This window comes from Dreissena polymorpha, chromosome 8, assembly GCF_020536995.1.
Source record: "Dreissena polymorpha isolate Duluth1 chromosome 8, UMN_Dpol_1.0, whole genome shotgun sequence".
In the NCBI taxonomy this organism is placed as follows: Eukaryota; Metazoa; Mollusca; class Bivalvia; order Myida; family Dreissenidae; genus Dreissena; species Dreissena polymorpha.
The window spans coordinates 57,800,381-57,818,791 of NC_068362.1; the positions used below are offsets into that span (position 1 = coordinate 57,800,381).

General features: G+C 31.9%; 1 protein-coding gene across 2 annotated transcripts in view; it reads left to right on the plus strand.

The window, feature by feature from the left end:
• Nucleotides 1-17,767, plus strand: part of LOC127841787 (uncharacterized) — a 32,408-nt gene extending 14,641 nt beyond the window's left edge. The window contains exons 3-10 of one of the 2 annotated variants that reach the window (XM_052370862.1): nucleotides 92-223; nucleotides 510-595; nucleotides 10,155-10,381; nucleotides 10,569-10,696; nucleotides 10,942-11,092; nucleotides 15,105-15,319; nucleotides 15,498-15,700; nucleotides 16,582-17,767. In XM_052370862.1, the coding sequence (XP_052226822.1) occupies nucleotides 92-223; nucleotides 510-595; nucleotides 10,155-10,381; nucleotides 10,569-10,696; nucleotides 10,942-11,092; nucleotides 15,105-15,319; nucleotides 15,498-15,700; nucleotide 16,582 (1,143 nt within the window). In that variant the 3' untranslated portion in view covers nucleotides 16,583-17,767. Of the gene's footprint in view, nucleotides 1-91; nucleotides 224-509; nucleotides 596-10,154; nucleotides 10,382-10,568; nucleotides 10,697-10,941; nucleotides 11,093-15,104; nucleotides 15,320-15,497 lie in introns of both variants that reach the window. The other variant, XM_052370863.1, reaches the window with a different exon arrangement.
• Nucleotides 17,768-18,411: the final 644 nt, after the last annotated feature.

Genomic DNA, 18,411 nt, shown 5'->3' on the forward strand with positions numbered 1-18,411 from the left:
ATAGCTTTGTTTGACTCTTTTGAACGTTAAATATCATTTCATGCATGTATTGCTTTTTCCTCCATCATATATCACCACTATTAACTGTCAGGTTCGAATGACGGCACATAATGCAAGGTCCCTGCACAGAAATACATCGAGCCTAATGAAAATGTTCTCAGGGACGGCTGATCTCATCATTAACACAATGATTCCAATACTTATTCACGCCATAGATTTGAAGGTTAGTTAATTTATAAAAAGAAAACATTGCCTTTCGTAACTTAATGGCAAGTTTATTCAATATACGTAAATATGTTTTTCTTAATTTCTTGGAACTCTAATCATGTTCACATTATTGCATGTTTTATGGTATGAGCGGCATTATGAATTACACACACAAGACAAGATTCGCGTATAATTATTTTTCTTCAAAGTCCGTAAACTACCTTGAAGCGTGTTTCATTTCATGTAAGGCAACTTCAAATAGAATCATATAAGCAAATACTCTTAATCGTTTTTTTCTTCAGAGCCCGAAAATCATCGAGAAAGCATTCGTTAAGATTATTGAACAAGCGGAAATTATGAAAAAGGAATCGGAGGCCGCATTTTCAAGGTAAGCAATACTGTGAGGGAGCAAAATATTTTGTCAGCAATTGAATCTTCTCTCTCTCTGAGCTTATAATAGCCACAACAAATCAATTAATTGTTCGATAACTTTTGGCTTTATCAATGAGGAAGTGAGCGAAATAAACATATTTTGTTTCAATTTTAGAGAAATCAGATATATTAAGAATGAGCTAAATGCAAATCTTTTCCAAATACATTCAAAGATTTATAAACTGCCAATGATTACATATTTATACAATCATCTGTTGTTTTCTATCAATTGTGTTACTGATTGGAACAAACTACTCATTACTTGTGTTAATGAGTTGTTTCTACTTTTACTGATAGAGGACACACTTAGGGCATGGAATATGTTTGCGAAAAAAAGCCATTATACCAGCATTTATAACTTGAAGCCTATTTTCTGCAATCTTTTCCGGCAAATCACATTCTGTCGAATAAAATCACATCATTTGTTCATGACGAGTAATATGTTTACTAGCCTTGTTTGTGCACTCCATGCTTCATTTTTAAAGTGCTTAATATCACGTATCAAACTTGCTTTACATGCATTAAAACTTATGCAGACATTTTATATTTAAAGCATTGGAAGCCGAACAAAATAAATCTGCAAATTTATTTAGAGCATGAAATGACATTTTCGCTAACATTTAAGACAAGACCAAAATGCTTAATAATGCTATTTTGATTTATCTATCGTTGAAAGACGCAAACGTTATTTTTTATAACATTAGCTAGCACTATTTGAATATAGAAATATATCAAACAATGCTCTTGTTTAATGATTAAAGCTTGGGTATCCGCTTCGGATTGCTAGGCTGACCTGACACTAAAGCAAGAATTTCTCATAGAGTATACACTAATAGTCATACATAATAGAGAAATGTATTCATAAGTCACAATGTAACAATGCATAGATAAAAACAAATTGTCAATCAAAAAGTTAAATAATTCTGTAAAAAAAATCTTCTCCTATGCAGTAAAAAAATGATTTTTTTATCAAAATCATGCTGTTTTATTGTCGATTGTTGTAGATATCCGTTTAGTCATTACAAATCTTTGTGGATTGGTTTTTAAGTTCGCCGTTTGAAAAAGCATAACAATCCAAGTATAAGAACATTATTTATCATAGTTGACCACTTTTTAACTTGATTTATAATAATACTGTTAAAGACCTCTTAAGACTGACATGCATTATTTATAATACAATGCTGATCAAAAAAATAACAAATACTGAGATAAATATGCATTTGTATTGCACAATTTACATTAATATACGTAACTTAAGTATCACGTAAATACACGACACTGGTCGTATAAAATATAGCTAGTTTTCTGTTGCAGAATTTTTAAGTTTAAGCATTTGGTAGTCTGTTTCTAAACTAATAAGATAAAAAGGCAATTACCAATTACAGTTTTAAGAACATTTGTACAAGAAATGCATTTGGAACATCAACAATAATCTCTTTACGCCAAGTAATACTTAGTAGATTTCAAAAGCTGACGAAGTTAGTCGATGTTACATTTCAGCACTTACGATAGGCTCTCGGCTTACCTTGAAGTGGTAACCTTGATTTAAATGCATATTGATTTACTCATTGCTTCTTAACATCTTATGACATTAACATAATGGGACAATTTTTATCGGGTAAGAGATATAAAACAAATAAAGGCCAAATAATTGATCATAAAGTATGACCTTGATATGTTGACTTATGCCTTCTGCACATATTCTTGATAAACTGAACGTTATGCCGAGTTTCATGACACTCAGTCAAAGAATATAGAAGTTATGTAGTAGACACAAAAAGTGATTCTCAAATGTTTGACCTTGAAGTACCTTGAGCTGCCACAACCCAATCATGTATTTTGAACGTCGTGTTAATGCCCTCAATATTTGAGACAAGTTTCATGACAATTCGTTACGTGCATAGTTAATATGGAGCGCAAACGAACATGTTAAGTTACATATTGACTAATGGACCATATGACTGAGTGACAGATGAACAGACAGAGTTCATTCCTATGAACCCTTCCCCTTTGGGCGTAAGGGAGGGGGAGGGTTATAAACCACAATTAAATTAAATCGACAGCCGTCGCCAGGCACAGATAGGTTTGATGGTTAGCTCACCGCAGAGAAAGCTTTAAACCACAAACAACAACGAATTTTTGAATATTCAAATAATTAAAACTATTCCATTTTCAGTGCTATTCGATTTATTGTGTTTTTATGTTGGTTCGTCTTTTCAACATACAGTTTTGTTTAAGTGTTGATAGTTTTCTGTGGCTTATAATCTCATAGATGTAAATGTCAACCCCGGTCTATTATCAAGCGCATAAACCACAATTAAATTAAATATGCATTGCGGCAACTATCAGTTATCATTTTCTTTACTATGAAATTATAATTCATGCGCGTCGAAATGCTGTCAATGTTAAATTGAATGACGTAAGGTTATCGCGGAAGAAATCAAGAGCCATAAGTATGAAATATTCCTTCATGAAGTAGATATGTGCGTATAATATGTTTGTCGCAGTTTTCTGCTTTAATTAAGTAGATAAACTGCTAGATCTTGTTCACATATATTAGATACCATTCAGTCAGTTAAATACAACTTTCAAACATTTGACATTTATACGAAGACAGAACACACAAATGTTATCATGCAACACTTTCCAAGTAAAAATTATATGATGCTTGATGATTCTTTCTGCATTCTTGCTGATAACATTAAAATGACTGCTGCATTTTACAGCATTCTAGATGACTTTAACAACTTACGTGATAAGTGTTATTATGCCAGTATGAAATTACTGGCATAATAAAACATAGCAAGAATCAGAGTAAGGCTGAGAATAATATAACGGCAATGCTTATTCGTACCGAGCCTGATGTATTACAAAAAGACCATGCGGTAACCTGTTTTTCTGTTTATCATATCTTTACGTCCGCATTTAAAAAGAAATAAGGAAAAAACGCTAAGACGCTGCATATTTAGCGGGCATTTATATGATTTTTACCTTTTACCTGTTAATAATGACGTCATTAGCCCTTGCGCCTTGCTTTGTAAAATATGCATTTTGCTGTTGGTTTTGCTTTTTGTATAAAAAAATACATGTTTTTATTACATATTTGTATAAAATTGTGTTAACTCTGATTTTATTTTACTTAAAAGTATGACTAAATAGTTTATTCTTAGTAATACGACCTACCTACAAACATCGACTGATCATTGTAGCTGTATTATAAATTATAATTTTAATTGTTTACACTGCTCTTATGATTCTTTCACATGCGTTTTGGGCAATTTAAACTTAATATACATCATAGATATGTTTGGTGAATGCCCAGTAACACGTATTGGTTGGTACACAGTCATGCTTGAAATAACAGGACAATCTGAGAAATAATGATGTACGATGTAAATACGTTTTAAAACAAAACAAAACAAAGTGCAAGATAGAATATTAGAATTGTGAAAATGTACGTATTTTCATGGGCATGTGACGTAAAAATAATAATGATAAATCGGTTGTCATGATCCGTAAAGGTTTTATGAATAAGTAAATCAGTTGTATAAAAATTCATAATCAATTGATATCTAAAATCAGAGTCATATCCAATCGTCGCTTTGAAAACATTCAAAGGTACAGTACCGTTTATCGTTTTCAAATTATGATCGTGTTTAGTTTATGATTAACAGTAACACATGTTTATTGAGTTGTTATCGGTGTTGTCGTATAAATGAGACGAAATAAATGGTAACGTTTGTTTTGTTTTTGCATAATTGCATTTTCACCGTGTAACATTACGTACACACATACACGCATATTCAATATAGAGTATTTTAAGATCAGGTACTTGATGGGTACGTACATAAAGTTGTAAATATACATTGATATACAATTTATAAAGTTACATATTTTACAATGACAAATATAGTTTTTAATTTCCAGACAAACACTGTTTAAATTATTTATGCTGGGGGCGTAATTACAAATACTGTATCCTGACATGTAATCTGATTAAGTAAGCCTAGTATTCTTTATTGAGTAAGCTGAACAATTTCTTGGGATTATGTAAAATATCATAACAAATGCATATTATTTTCTTCTTGATTATTGTAAAATGTACATAGATTATTGGCAATTAAAAATTTTATTTCTTTTTTAACAAAAAATATTTTTCCGACGATTATGTGGACTATTCTGTATTGGTATCATATGATATATGCTTTTCGGTCAATGTAAAAAAATGGAATTTTCCATTTTGTATTACAAACTGTAATGTCTCCGTTTTGGAATAATATGTTATAAATATGTTTTTTCTTGTTTCGGGCTTATTACTATATCTAAATGTATGATGGTAATATAGGTCCTTGATTTTAATTCTTAAAGTGGGTCATGTCTTCAAAATTTTCAATATATTTGCTTATTATATAAATTAACCGTCGTTAACTAGGAAATGTATTTTTGTTCCGAAATGTTTGTCCAAAGATATTTAAAAATAAAGCAATGTTTTCTATAATAATATCTCTCACAAACGAATACCTCATAGCATAAAGACTTTTAAAACAAATAAGGCTTTTGTTAATTTTAATATTTTGATGATAAAATAGGGATATTTCCAAAATAACAAAAGGTTAGAGTTTTCCTCATATCGATTCAGTCTTCATTTTTCAAAGGTAAACACATTTATACTCGGCATACATTTTGCGAGTATTAAAAAGTGTTTTTATGTTATTAACGATATCACTAGTTCAAATCAATTTCCTTGGTCTGACACAAATCTTTTAAACGATGTTATTTAATGCATTTTTTCAAAAGAACTATGTTTAGCCCACCTTCGTTATATTCCTTAAAAAATGACAGTAGCTTTTCTTTTTATTGGTCCTGCCGAAATGAAGTCGTAAAATTGGTATTACTTGTTTTTATGGTGTCATTTATAGTGATACAAATAAATGAAACGGAAGTGTTGATTCGATTCTATGACAATAGTTATCTTTTCTAGCGGTACATTATTGCTAAGGTTCCAATTTCTTTCTAAAAAGTTATCATTACCATCTGTTTAAGTTAGCATCAAACACTCTCCTAATTACTTTAAAAGTAGTAGCTCCTCGTGTCAGTTTGTAATCAGTTTTTATTGATCAAGTACTATCTTCATAGATCTTATCCAAATTAAATTAGTAAGTTGAGTTTAAGCCTATTTATTTTAGTTCTATTACATCGAAAGCCTTAGACTTACTTGAAACGCTCTCGAGTCCGTTTCTTGGGACTAGTACCAATACTTGGTGTCTTTTTGGGACGTCTATATAACGCTTCCATAGTGGGGATCGAACCTCCCGTTCACTAGGCGGACACAATATCCACTACGCCACGGCGACCTTTATTACAATAAGTTGTTTCATTGTATATTTGAATTCCAGAGTTTTATGAAACTTCATAAAGCATTTTTAAATAATTAATTTATTAATGAAGGGACGATTCTGTTCAATCAAAAGGTAAAGATGTATCATGAGGAAATTGAGATATGTTTTATGTCTGTTATTGCGATACCTTTTACTTCCTTGCTCTCACTTTTTTAACAAGAATGTATGCACATATAATAAAATGTATCCGCTGATTGGGTCTCCGATACGACAGCCTCACTCCCCTCTTTTCAGAAAGTGTTTGACAAGAATCCAAGTATTTGTATTGCGACCATAGTATTATGCATAAATATGGATATCCGTTTTTGAAACAATCTAAGTTTACTTCTTATACACAGTTCAAAACTCCACAAAGTATATATTCATCAGTTTGAAAATACTATATCGTTTAAAAGCGGTCTGTATAAGCGATAGGCGTATATGTATAGGCCCTTATAATGTGTATAAGGTAAAACTGGTTGTCATATTTTTTTTGTAAAGAAAATGCAACATATATTTATTTATTTATTTATTTATTTATTTATTTTATTTATTTATTTATTTATTTATTTATAAACCTAGAGTAATATTGTAATGCGACGCGTCCTAAACTATTGTTATTAGCCCAAAATATTTTGTTAATCTTCATGATTCATAAATATCTAGCCTAACTATACAAACAATCGTCACAATATGCCATAATGTGGCATATTGTGCTGGTCAGTGTCTGCACGATTGACATGTGTTAATTACTTTAGTGCTTGACAAATTACTCAATAATTTAGGATGAGGAATTTATTAATAAAATCTAAAACCTATACACAGGCTTTTGACAAACACGTAAGTTACAAACATGCAAATAAAAAAGGAACAACACATCCTCGTATATAATAAGAATTTTAATCAACGTTCATATGATACAGAGACCACTTTTATTGATATCTAGGATTTACCAAAAAATATATAAACAGTCTCAATCAGTCATTTGTTTATAACATCAACACGGCACCTATAGCATGTCCATGCAAACTTCATCGAATGTTATTTATATGGGGATTTTTTACCCAGTCCCATTTTAAAACCAAATACTGAAAAGTATAATAAACAAGTTTCAAGCAAACTATAACATTGCAATGTCTTTTAAAATAGACATTAAAACATTTACACACGTTTAAAAATGTTACAATTTTTTTTTTAAATGCATTCTTCAGATTGTGTTGTAATACGGTTGTTCCCGACACATAGACAACGTTCATGTAGAATGTGGAAAGATGATTTAATATTGTCGATGCTACTTTTAGACTACATGGTACGCGGGCAAAGTCATGTTTTTCTAAATAAAGCTTAGATTGGCGTAGTATAAATAGATGGTAATGCCACTGCGTTTTTGACGATGCTGCTTCAGCGAAGCAGCTCGTCTAAGTTATCATACCATGAAAATAACCTTCACAATGGCGACCTATGTAAAAGACCGAGCCAGACCGATTGAGTTAGCTTAATTTTCTTAATCGGCATACCTCGCTGATTATCATTGATAAAGGTTAATGCAGCTTGGTTCCCGTCCTCTCTCAAATGTATCGAGAGGTTCGGGACAGGAACCAGACACGAAACTGCGAAACAGACACCTCAGACACTGAGGTGGCAGTTCAAACGCTGTGAAGTTGGGAAAATCCCAAATGTAATTATTTTTAGATTTGATCGAGAATGTTATCCGCCTCCCAGTTTCGCTGAATGTGTCAAGTTCCCCACGGGTACTTCTTCTCCGCACCCCCAATTTTTTTATCGTACCAAAAATATTTCGTACCCAATTTTCTTTCGCACCCAATTTTTTTTTCGTATCCACATTTATTTCGTACCCACATTTATGTCGTACCAATTTTTTCATACCCAAATTTGTTTTCGTATCCGTTTTTGTTCGTACACAAATTTGTTTTCGTACCCACATTTTTGGGCATAATTATTTCGTATCTAAAATGTTCATACTCAAAATTTGTTTTGTACCAACATACACAATTGTGGTGATGTAGATAAACTTAAATTGATGCTTTTATATCCATCCTCTTCAAAAGCATCGTCACACCAGTTCAGAGTAGGAATGACGATATTCTATTTACTCCCATTATAACAATACAATATCGAATTCAAGTTATTATTCCTACTTCTTTATGTAATTTTGATCTTAACTTAAATAATCGAATAAATAGACTTTTTATACGACATTATTTTGTTAATTTCCCGTTTGGTTTTAATTAGACAACATCCATGTATTGATATAATCATTGGGGTTTTAAAACCACGTAATTGGTGTGAAATGGAGTTTTGGAAATATTGTTTGAACAAATATGGTATATTGGATATATTGACAGCAAAACATAACAGGTAAAATAACGTTGGATTGAATAATGGATAATTGATTGAATAGTACTTTTGATACACCTCTTGATGATATTTTTTTTAACTAAATACACATGTGTATTTTCTCCTGATGCACTTCTTAGCACTTCAATTAAAACACCTCAAAGGAGTGCAATTGAAATTACTCCATGCATGGCCATATATGAAGCCCATTAATCGTTGAATGATAAGTTCACTCATTTTTAATATAGGCTGATTTTGTATCAGAATAAGATAAAAAAATTATATACACTGTTTCAACGGCAAATGACAAAATCTCATTACCAATATAAAAGTACATGAATAATGATTCTAACTTATAAAGCAGGCTGTAAGTTTAGACATATAACCATAATTTAGCAAAATAAACTCAAACGAACATGTTTGCAATCTTGAGTAGATCTGTTTTTCGCGAAATCAGAAAAACAAAAAAGCGACATATAAAGATATAGAAGCAAGAGCTAGCTATTATAGTGTTCATTTCTATAGCAACCAACTTGAATGGACTTGCTAACAGATTTTCGTATTGATTGAAATGAGTTATAAAGTATGTTAAATAACAATTATATAACGTTTTAATAGACCTTACTTATTATAACTACAAGAGGGAAAGGTTTAACTTTGATAAAAATAGTATAAACCATTTATTTCACGAACTGCTCAAACCGTTTTTCAAACATAACACATTTGTCATGTTTCAAAACATTATAATCCCTTGAAATTATGAACGGAATATCTTATTCTTCAATTTATAGTGACGTTGTAGAACTGTTGCGTCTATGGGAGAATGCCAAATAAGATGCAAAACATGTTTAACCGACACCCTACAATTTAATATAACATAAAGTTTAACAGTCCTTTATTTTATTTTATTTTTTACATATTCTACTTTGTTTTATTTATACGACACACGAATACATAATTTGTACATGAACGCGTATTGACATTCTGAGAGCACTTTCGTAGCCTATGGTTTAGCCATATAACAATGTCGTAGTCTGACATGAAAAACTAACACTAATGAAACACACACACACACACACATGCATGCACGTTCGATGATGTATCAAGTGTGATTATCAACTGAAATGTTTGTCTTACAATTTTCAAACAATATCATGACCTATGTATTGCACCAACCAAATGTTGTTAATGCATCATATCACGTATCAAACGCCAAATTAGTTGTATCTTAGGTCTGATCAACGTTGCGACAATGTATGTTTGCCAGTATTTGTAATTATTTACTTGTATTAAGGATTAATGTTCATGTTACTGAATACGAAGACTTTAATTATTGGTTGTGTTAATAAAGAAATGTACTGACTAGACTAGTGTAAGTTTTTTTAATAAATAGCGTCACCTTTTTGGTTCAAACGACCAACGTATCACGTTCATTGAAAGAAACATACAAACTGAGCTGTCAGGGTAAATTGGGACACAATATAAAGAAGTGAAACACAAGTATGATTTTTAAAAAAACCTATTATATTATTACGTCCTTAGAGGATTTGAATGTGCGTATATCCGATATATATATATATATTTAATTTTCGTGGCTTTTTTGTTTTAGGATTGTTATTCATTGTATTTATTTAACTTGCATACATCGCAGGGTGGACACTAGATCGTTCCACACATGTTTTATGCAGAAAACTCACAATTTTATTCTTTTTAACGAGGAAGAAAAAGCTTGCAAGTAATGATGGTAACCTCAAACATAGTTAACAAACATTTTTGCAGTAGCAAGAAACTTCAAAAAGAGCTGCAAGAGAACCTGGCGGCTGTAGAAGAAACTGCCAGTAATATCAAAATAGAAACCACGCGCCTTAAATCAGAAATTGAGAAAGAACTACAGATGGAAAATGATGCGCGTACGCGTTTACAACAACTGGAGGAGGAAAAGAAACAGCTGGATAAGGATTTGCAATCGTTGACTAAAGACAAAGATTTGCGTCTTAAATATGCAAGTAGGTTGTTTGTTGATTTGTTGTCTAATTACCTCCACCTTCAGTATTTAATTTAAGTTTTTGGAATGCATTGTCCATATCTAGATGCTAAAATATTGTAAAATGTTAAAGCTAGAATGACGTTTAGAAAGTTTGATTGCGATTCATGTCACAGTTTATTACATCCATGTGTTCCGGAAACGCACAGATTATTTAGGTCTGCCAGTGGATGCCGACGAAACATTCCTGGATAACATTAGCCCACGAAACGGTTTGTTTAAAGAGTTTCTTTACCTATTTCGGAGAATCGTAATGGGAGTCACGAAGGAAGAAGAAGTAAGAAGTTTATTATTTTGTTATACACATTGGTTTTGCTTTAGAATTTACAAGTGTTAAAGATGATGCAGAAGACAAATTGAGAGTAATCCATCACCTGCAATAATTAAAAACCCGTACCGGATGACTTTTAGATTGTTTTTGACGTGGTCAGCCTTTAAAAACGTGTATTCTAAAAGGCAAAACAAACGACTGTATATCAAAAGTCAAAGTTGCGTTAATTAAATTCTTTCATTATTACGTAGGAGAAGCGTCTCGTGCAGGAATACCGAGACGTAAAACACAATTACGACGAAACATTGACAGAACAACAAACTGTCGAAAATCATATGAAAGAGACAGAGGAAGAATCACATCAATGCCATGCTAAGATGAAGGACTTAAGAGTACAACAAGGTATTAACGAAAATTGAAATTACTTTTAATATAGAATTTGTGAAAGATTGGTCAATTTAAAGATGTTTTTCACGAGCTAGAATATTCGAGACTGGTACATGTACACAATCTTGACTAAAAGAAGTTATACAATTCGTATCACAATTTATAAAAATAATTGCAATATACGTGCAATATTTTATTTCATAACGTGATTTTAACATTTTATACTTCCCATTGGATTTCGCGACGTATGTAGTGTTTTTCCCAGAAAGGCAAAGGGGCATGGCGCATTACTTTCAAAAAGGGCATTTTAGCGCGCAGTTTAGGCAAAAAAGGGCAAAAACGTTCCCTGAATACCTGAATTATGGGGAAACATGTAATCGCATCAGAAGCAGTTGTGAAAAAAATAACATATAAACAAGCACATTTAATGGTAATAGATGTATTTAACTTACTATGATTTATATTAATATATTTACCTTGCAATGTACATTTAAGTTCCATGCTGTTTCAATAAACTGTACAGCACGACAAACATAATAAAGCAATATATGCATATGAATCTGATTATTCACAGATCCACTAACATATAAATGAAACCATGTTTTTCTTATCCCATTTTCTAACAATAATCTCGACATATGTTTAAAATAAAATTGCGAGTAAATTGATCGCTAACAATATGCAAACACTCGTTTCCGTGACATTCATTCACCGAGTAGATTACAAATAAATAAATAATGTTGTTGCTATCTAAAACATTTTTATGCATCGTTGATTATCACAGACATTTCATTTATTCCTTCTTAATGTATAATCTCCATCGTTAATTCGATCGTTTACGACGCTATTTGCCATTTTTGCCGAGTCACAATTTAATTCTGTATAGTCCGCCATGTTGATAAAATGTCATATGATGTAAGCGACAGGTGCGCATAGCAACGTTAAATCGTATACGCGATTCGCATTTTGTTAAATTAGTATACGTCTCAGTAATTATTTCAATAATTAGATCTAATTATCTTAAAGACGAAAACGTTAAAGAATAAATTTGTTTTTGATTTTAAATGTAATTATGCGAAAAAAATATATGTTTTGATATAACTGAATAATGCATGCAATGCACAATTGCCACGAGAATAACATCGAGTTTTTCATCAAAAGTCTCCGAAGTAATACATTGCCGAGCGAAAAGTGCGCTTGGTATAACATAGCCTCCGGCATTATTGACACGGGGTTATTCACGCATGACTAATTCACAGCTTTGGAGCAGTCAGTAAGGCCTACCTATAAATCGAGCACTGTTATAGATTAAATCTGCTCAATTAATATAGTCGATTAGACGTTGACGTCTCTCGAGTAAATCAAGCACAGTCGGAGCGTCACAGACAATCAAGCTAGCTGATTTTGCGGACCAAGTAAGATCGTAAGGCAATAAAGATGTTATCGATAAGGGCGCGTGGCGAAATTTGCCTTTGAAAAAAAAGGCGCGTGGCGAAATTTGCCTTTGAAAAGGGCAGCGTGGCGATCCGGGAGGGCGGCGTGGCTTTTCGCCACGCTAAAATGGCCTGGGAAAAACACTAGTATGTAGACGATCGTATATTGGAAAGTGCAACGACTAAATGTGTTCCTTACGTATATCATCACTTTATGTAAGCAATATGTGTGTTTATTTATATCTATGCATTCTTTAGTATTCAAGTGGCATAATGCGTCTTGTTCATATGTGTCTATTTTTCATAGAAGTTACGTGTATATGCCACTGTAACATTTTGACAAAAAAAACACATTATGAATATATCACTTGACGTGAGCATTTTGTGATCAAGCAAACTCTCAATAGCAGGTTACATCGTTCAAGATGTCATATGTAAAAGAAAGACAGTAGCTTGGTTATACCAATTGATATTAGGTTAGATTCTGAAATAGATAAAAATGTATTACATGTATATGTGACAAGGGGTCAAACCGACCGACTAAATTTTTATCATAGGCAAAATTACATAAAAGGTTAGCATACATTTATTGCGGGTTTACTGGAAATTAAAAAAAGTTTTAAAAATACTCAATATTAAAACGGTTCTAATTCAGTTAAATAGCCAACATGCCATTTAACACATACTCCAAATAAGAATAACTTAAACGTTTTTTATAAGATATTTTACCACGGTAAGTTCTGTTGCTAAAAACATGACAATGCATATAACCTCAAAGTTTAATGCAGTTTATACCTATCGCATAAAACCTTATTATCTGAAGGTGTTTCGCTCTTTATGGAATGTTTTCTATTATGCCTCAATTTATTTGATGTAGCGGAATTGAAGAGAACAAAATATTTCAAATTGAAAGAGAATTTTAGCACAAAGTTTGATTGAAGACATTTATAGATATTGAATGTTGAGTAGTGTCGTGAGTAAAACTTCGCATTTGTAATATCTGTGTCCGGAGCTTCTTTAGAGAAAGTAAACATTTTTTTTGGCACTCGTGAATTTGTTTTGTTTTAAACCATAAGAGGATTATCTCAGTGTTCAAAACAATATCTTAATAATAGGCAGAGTATGTGACACACTTTGTGTATTCATACACAATATTAACATGGATTGTTATGCCCCCCCCCCCCCGGAGAGGGAGATATTCAGCATTGTACTTGTCTGTCAATAATACCGTGCCTACGTGCGTCCAAAATCTGGTGTTGTATCATATTATATTAAATATATATATTTAACCCTTCAACAAGGTATAGTTACATATATATTCAAACAAGAGCTGTCCTTGTATTCACTAATTGTACAACAGTATAGTTCATAAACATACATATAAAATCTATATAATTGCGGTAAAATCTCGAAAATGACTGTAACAAAGTTAAATACACAACAATTTAATTTGCAGAGTAAATAAATTCGGTAACAAAATGTCTAGAAAATTTTCTCATGTTAATGATAAAGGAAGCGGAAAACTATAACCATGCCCGTGCATGAGTTTTAACAATTATAGAGTCAACAACAATATATAAGATATGCTGACATGGCGTGAATTAAAAACTTGGAAACTTCATACCCAAAAACTAAGTAAGTTGTGCGCAAAAGATTTATAAAAAAATAGCACAATATATTTTGCTGTTGAACCCTTTAAATACCGGTCATACGTTTTGTGTATACGGCGTAAATGTTTGCAATGGAAGATATATAGCTCAAGTGATGAACATGTAATTAATAGTTTAATGTTTAAAATAATCGATGAAAAGATAAAAAAAATATATTGTTTCCCTTATGATTTATGTAAATAATGGCTTATATCTTTGCGTTTTTTTTTCGAGGCTTGAAAAAAAACACTATTTTTTCGTCACTAATATTTGATTTCATACATTGAACGGATTTGACCAGGTTACAACGCCTCGCGCCAACAAAAGAGAACGACACATATACACACCGAAATGGCAGAAAGGGTTACAATACGACAAATAAATAATTGTCGCAACTTTATCTTTAGTTATATTGTTCATTCTTTCGTGCTGTCGTGACGACGACGTTTAAATCCGCTAACACGCCACCCAAAAGAAAATAACGAAATATATACCGGCAATAATGAAACAAGGAAACAGATAGGGCGTTTATAACATTCCTCACCATGTTTGTAATTCTGACGTAACATCGTGTTGCTGATGTTGCAACCATTCAACAGGCTAAAACAATATGGAAAACATCAGTCCCTAAAGTCGGTAAAAGAAATCATACCACCAGTCCATATTCAACAGGCTTAACTCAAACGATATCGCATGCTGCCATAAAAGTTCCATAAAACGCTCTTCTAAATGCTTAACGTCGTTATCGTCAGGCCTTTTTATGAACTTACCACAATTGTATCGGGTATTAGGTACACGTTCAAAGAATTTCATAATTTTATTATCAGTTAATTTTCACAACGTACAATATCGGACAAACGATTCACTTGCAGATGTTAATTGTTGCATATTTTCTTTATATAGAAGCTCGTGCATGCGTTTTATTTCCACGCCTTTGTATTTCAGAAGGCTTCGGCAATATTAAAAACATTCAAAAAGCCTTGAAATATCTGGGGCAAATGGATGGTCATTTATCAATTATAATTGACATGTGGGATGATTTTGCTCATACACTCAAATACATGAATGAACGTATCAAAGCTGGGGATGTGTACATTAAGATGATTGAAAAGGAGGAATTCGCAAACCTATTCAAGGAGTCTATCAGTCGGGCAGAAGAGGTTCGTTTGTAACATTATGTCCATGTTAATTAAAGGAACATGACGGCAATCGCTTCATAAAGTATAGTATTTACATGCTTCGTGTAATACTCGTGCATTTTTAAATATGCTCTTTAACCGTGATCAACTTAAATAGACTGGTATATTTCAACGGCTCGTTACCATATTTTAATTGCAGGACTGGCAGTTGTTTGCCGAGATATGTAACGGATACGTGGAGGAAAACGAAGAACAAATCTATATTATATACGGTTTTCTGTCATCACCTATTGACTCCATGTCGGATTCCGACATATCAGACCGGAAGAAGAAACTGCTTTCGTCTTTCAAGTCGGATAGTGTGTCAGTCGAGGAGATAACCGTAGATTCTGATGCTTGCTAGTTAGTTTTTTATTGTCAATCAAAGTCATCTGTGATTAGGAGATAAATGCGCGCTCAAATCTATATTTAATGTATTTCATCTTTGAATGTTTAAATTGACTTTTCTTTCATTATTGTATGATATTAAACACATACTTGTTTTATATAGTGTAAAAGCTATGTAGGATATAATTCGGTGTATGGATATAGATTTCAAGAATCGGTAACAATCAACTACAGCATATTTCGGTTTTAGCGTAAAGAATAGTATGATATAACCATTTTTTTAAACCACAAAATAAGATATTTTATGAACGTTTGACACTTAAAATATTACGCACCAAATAATTTTGCACAACATACATTAAAATGTCCGTTCATAGAAAATTGAAGACCGATCTTTGTAAAAAAATTCGCGTTCTGCAATATTTCTGATTGCTTCAAAGATGGCCGCCAAACATTGAAAACTTGCAGATCGCGTAAATTATATATTCTATAGCATATCAACACAAATCTTAAAGCTTGCATTAGAATCAGAGTTAGAATTAAATTGCACAACATTTTTTTTGTTAAAGGGATCTTTTCACGCTTTCGTAAATTGACAAAATTGAAAAAAGTTGTTTCAGATTCGCAAATTTTCGTTTTAGTTATGATATTTGTGAGGAAACAGTAATACTGAACATTTACCATGGTCTAATATAGCCATTATATGCATCTTTTGACGATTTTAAAACCTCAAAATTATAAAGCGTTGCAACGCGAAACGATTGAATAATTTGGAGAGTTCTGTTTTTGTCGTTAAATTTTGTGAAACTACGAAGATTGCTTATATAAGGCATAAAATACTTCAAGTATATGTACTCGGCGGAATAGCTCAGTAAGCTAAAGCGTTTTTACTTCAGGACTCTGGCAGGACTCCAGGGGTCACTGGTTCGAAACCTGGTCCGGACAATGTTCTTTTCCTTTTTTTAATTTTATTCTTGATTTTTTTACTGGAGCTTTTACGATCCAATGTTTACATTTATCGATATAAAGCATTTAATGAATGAGCTAAAAAATGCAAAAATCTGTGAAAAGGCCCCTTTAAAATACTATATGCAAATGAAAGGATAAAAGGATAAAACAAGGTCGACAAAGACGATAATGGAAGTTTATGAGTGGTGATTATTTGAATGCATAAATTGTTTTAACAAATATATGTTACGTCTTCTCACCACATATCTTGTAAACGGGGTAATCCGAACATTCAGGCGCTATTGGCGTTTTGTTTCTAATGCATTTAATCACTCCGTGAGTAGTTGATTAAACTTAAAGTATGTTGTTTTTTTAATTAAATGGAGATTCCCTATTGCAACATGACAGATCATTATGTGAGGAAAAAAAGCATTCAGTAATACAATTTGCTCGATGTTTTAACGCATCACATCCTAATATTGCTAATATGTTACATAAACACTAGGATTTGTTACGATTATCAGACAGAGATAGTGTGATGTCCTTACATACATCTATCTCTTCTATGGCCTATAAACGACCTTAGAATATATATATATATATATATATATATATATATATATATATATATATTAACAGTCATGTACGATTCCAATAACAGTACTCAAAATACATTTATCGGGAAAATAAATACGACGGAGACTGGTTTGTCCTATGATTAACAATATGATGTGATTGTACAGGCCTTTCCTGTAATATATTTCCATTTGTTTTTTGTGTGCTAGCTTTAGCTCTGAAGTTTTGTAGAAATTTAAATATGACACATGCAATTTAGAATAGAATCAAGTACATTGAAACATTAAAAAAATATCGTTTTACATCTAAATTGCCATAAAAACTATTTTCGAAGAATACGAATAAAATTAAGTTGTCTGACCATTTACTCGATCTCAAAAATCGTGTTCCCGATGACAATGCATAGCATGCGATTCATTTATGCATTTAAATATGATGGTTTGAATAAATTATGTCAATTATGTTTATCAAGTAAAAATAGTTTTTTTTTATTGAGGATCATATTTTTGGAGTTATATGGGAAGGAGCGCTGAGTTAAATTAAAAATTGACTTGAACATTTCGTTGTTTTGTTTTTCAATTTTTGTGCAATAGTGATTGCTTTAGTGTTCTTACTACCATTTTCATTATTTGGAGATAAACGCATGTAAAGGTTTAACCGTTTGCAAAATGGGTCGAAAAACTTCTTCTGTGACGACTGAATCTTGAATCCGCTAACGTCATATTAAAGATCTCGTTCTCACGAACACAGCGAAATAAAAACTCATTTTTGAAAAAAATGGAGATAGAGCACTATAGCAATAAATCGACGCAATTTAGTAAACCAATCTAACCAAGTTAAAACTGTGTAAAAAAATGAGTTGCATATTATTTGAATTATCTTGTTTATTAAGAGCATTGTGTCAAAGTTTATAGTGTCGTACACATTTCGTATGATTCTTATCAATTTTGTTCAATAACTGTTTTTCTAAGTTTTAGTCACAGATGCATGTATACAGTAGTTTGATCATGTTCAGTTATATTCAGTATGTTCATAATTTCTATTGTGCGATTGTTGTCATATTATTTTTGCTGTATTCAGTAATTTTGACTAGACCCTTATAGTGAATGTAGACGCCATTTTGTTAAAATGGCGTTCCGCTATCGGATTATTTTTTATACAACAAAAAAGATATGCTCATGAAAGTCTTAAAATACTATTAT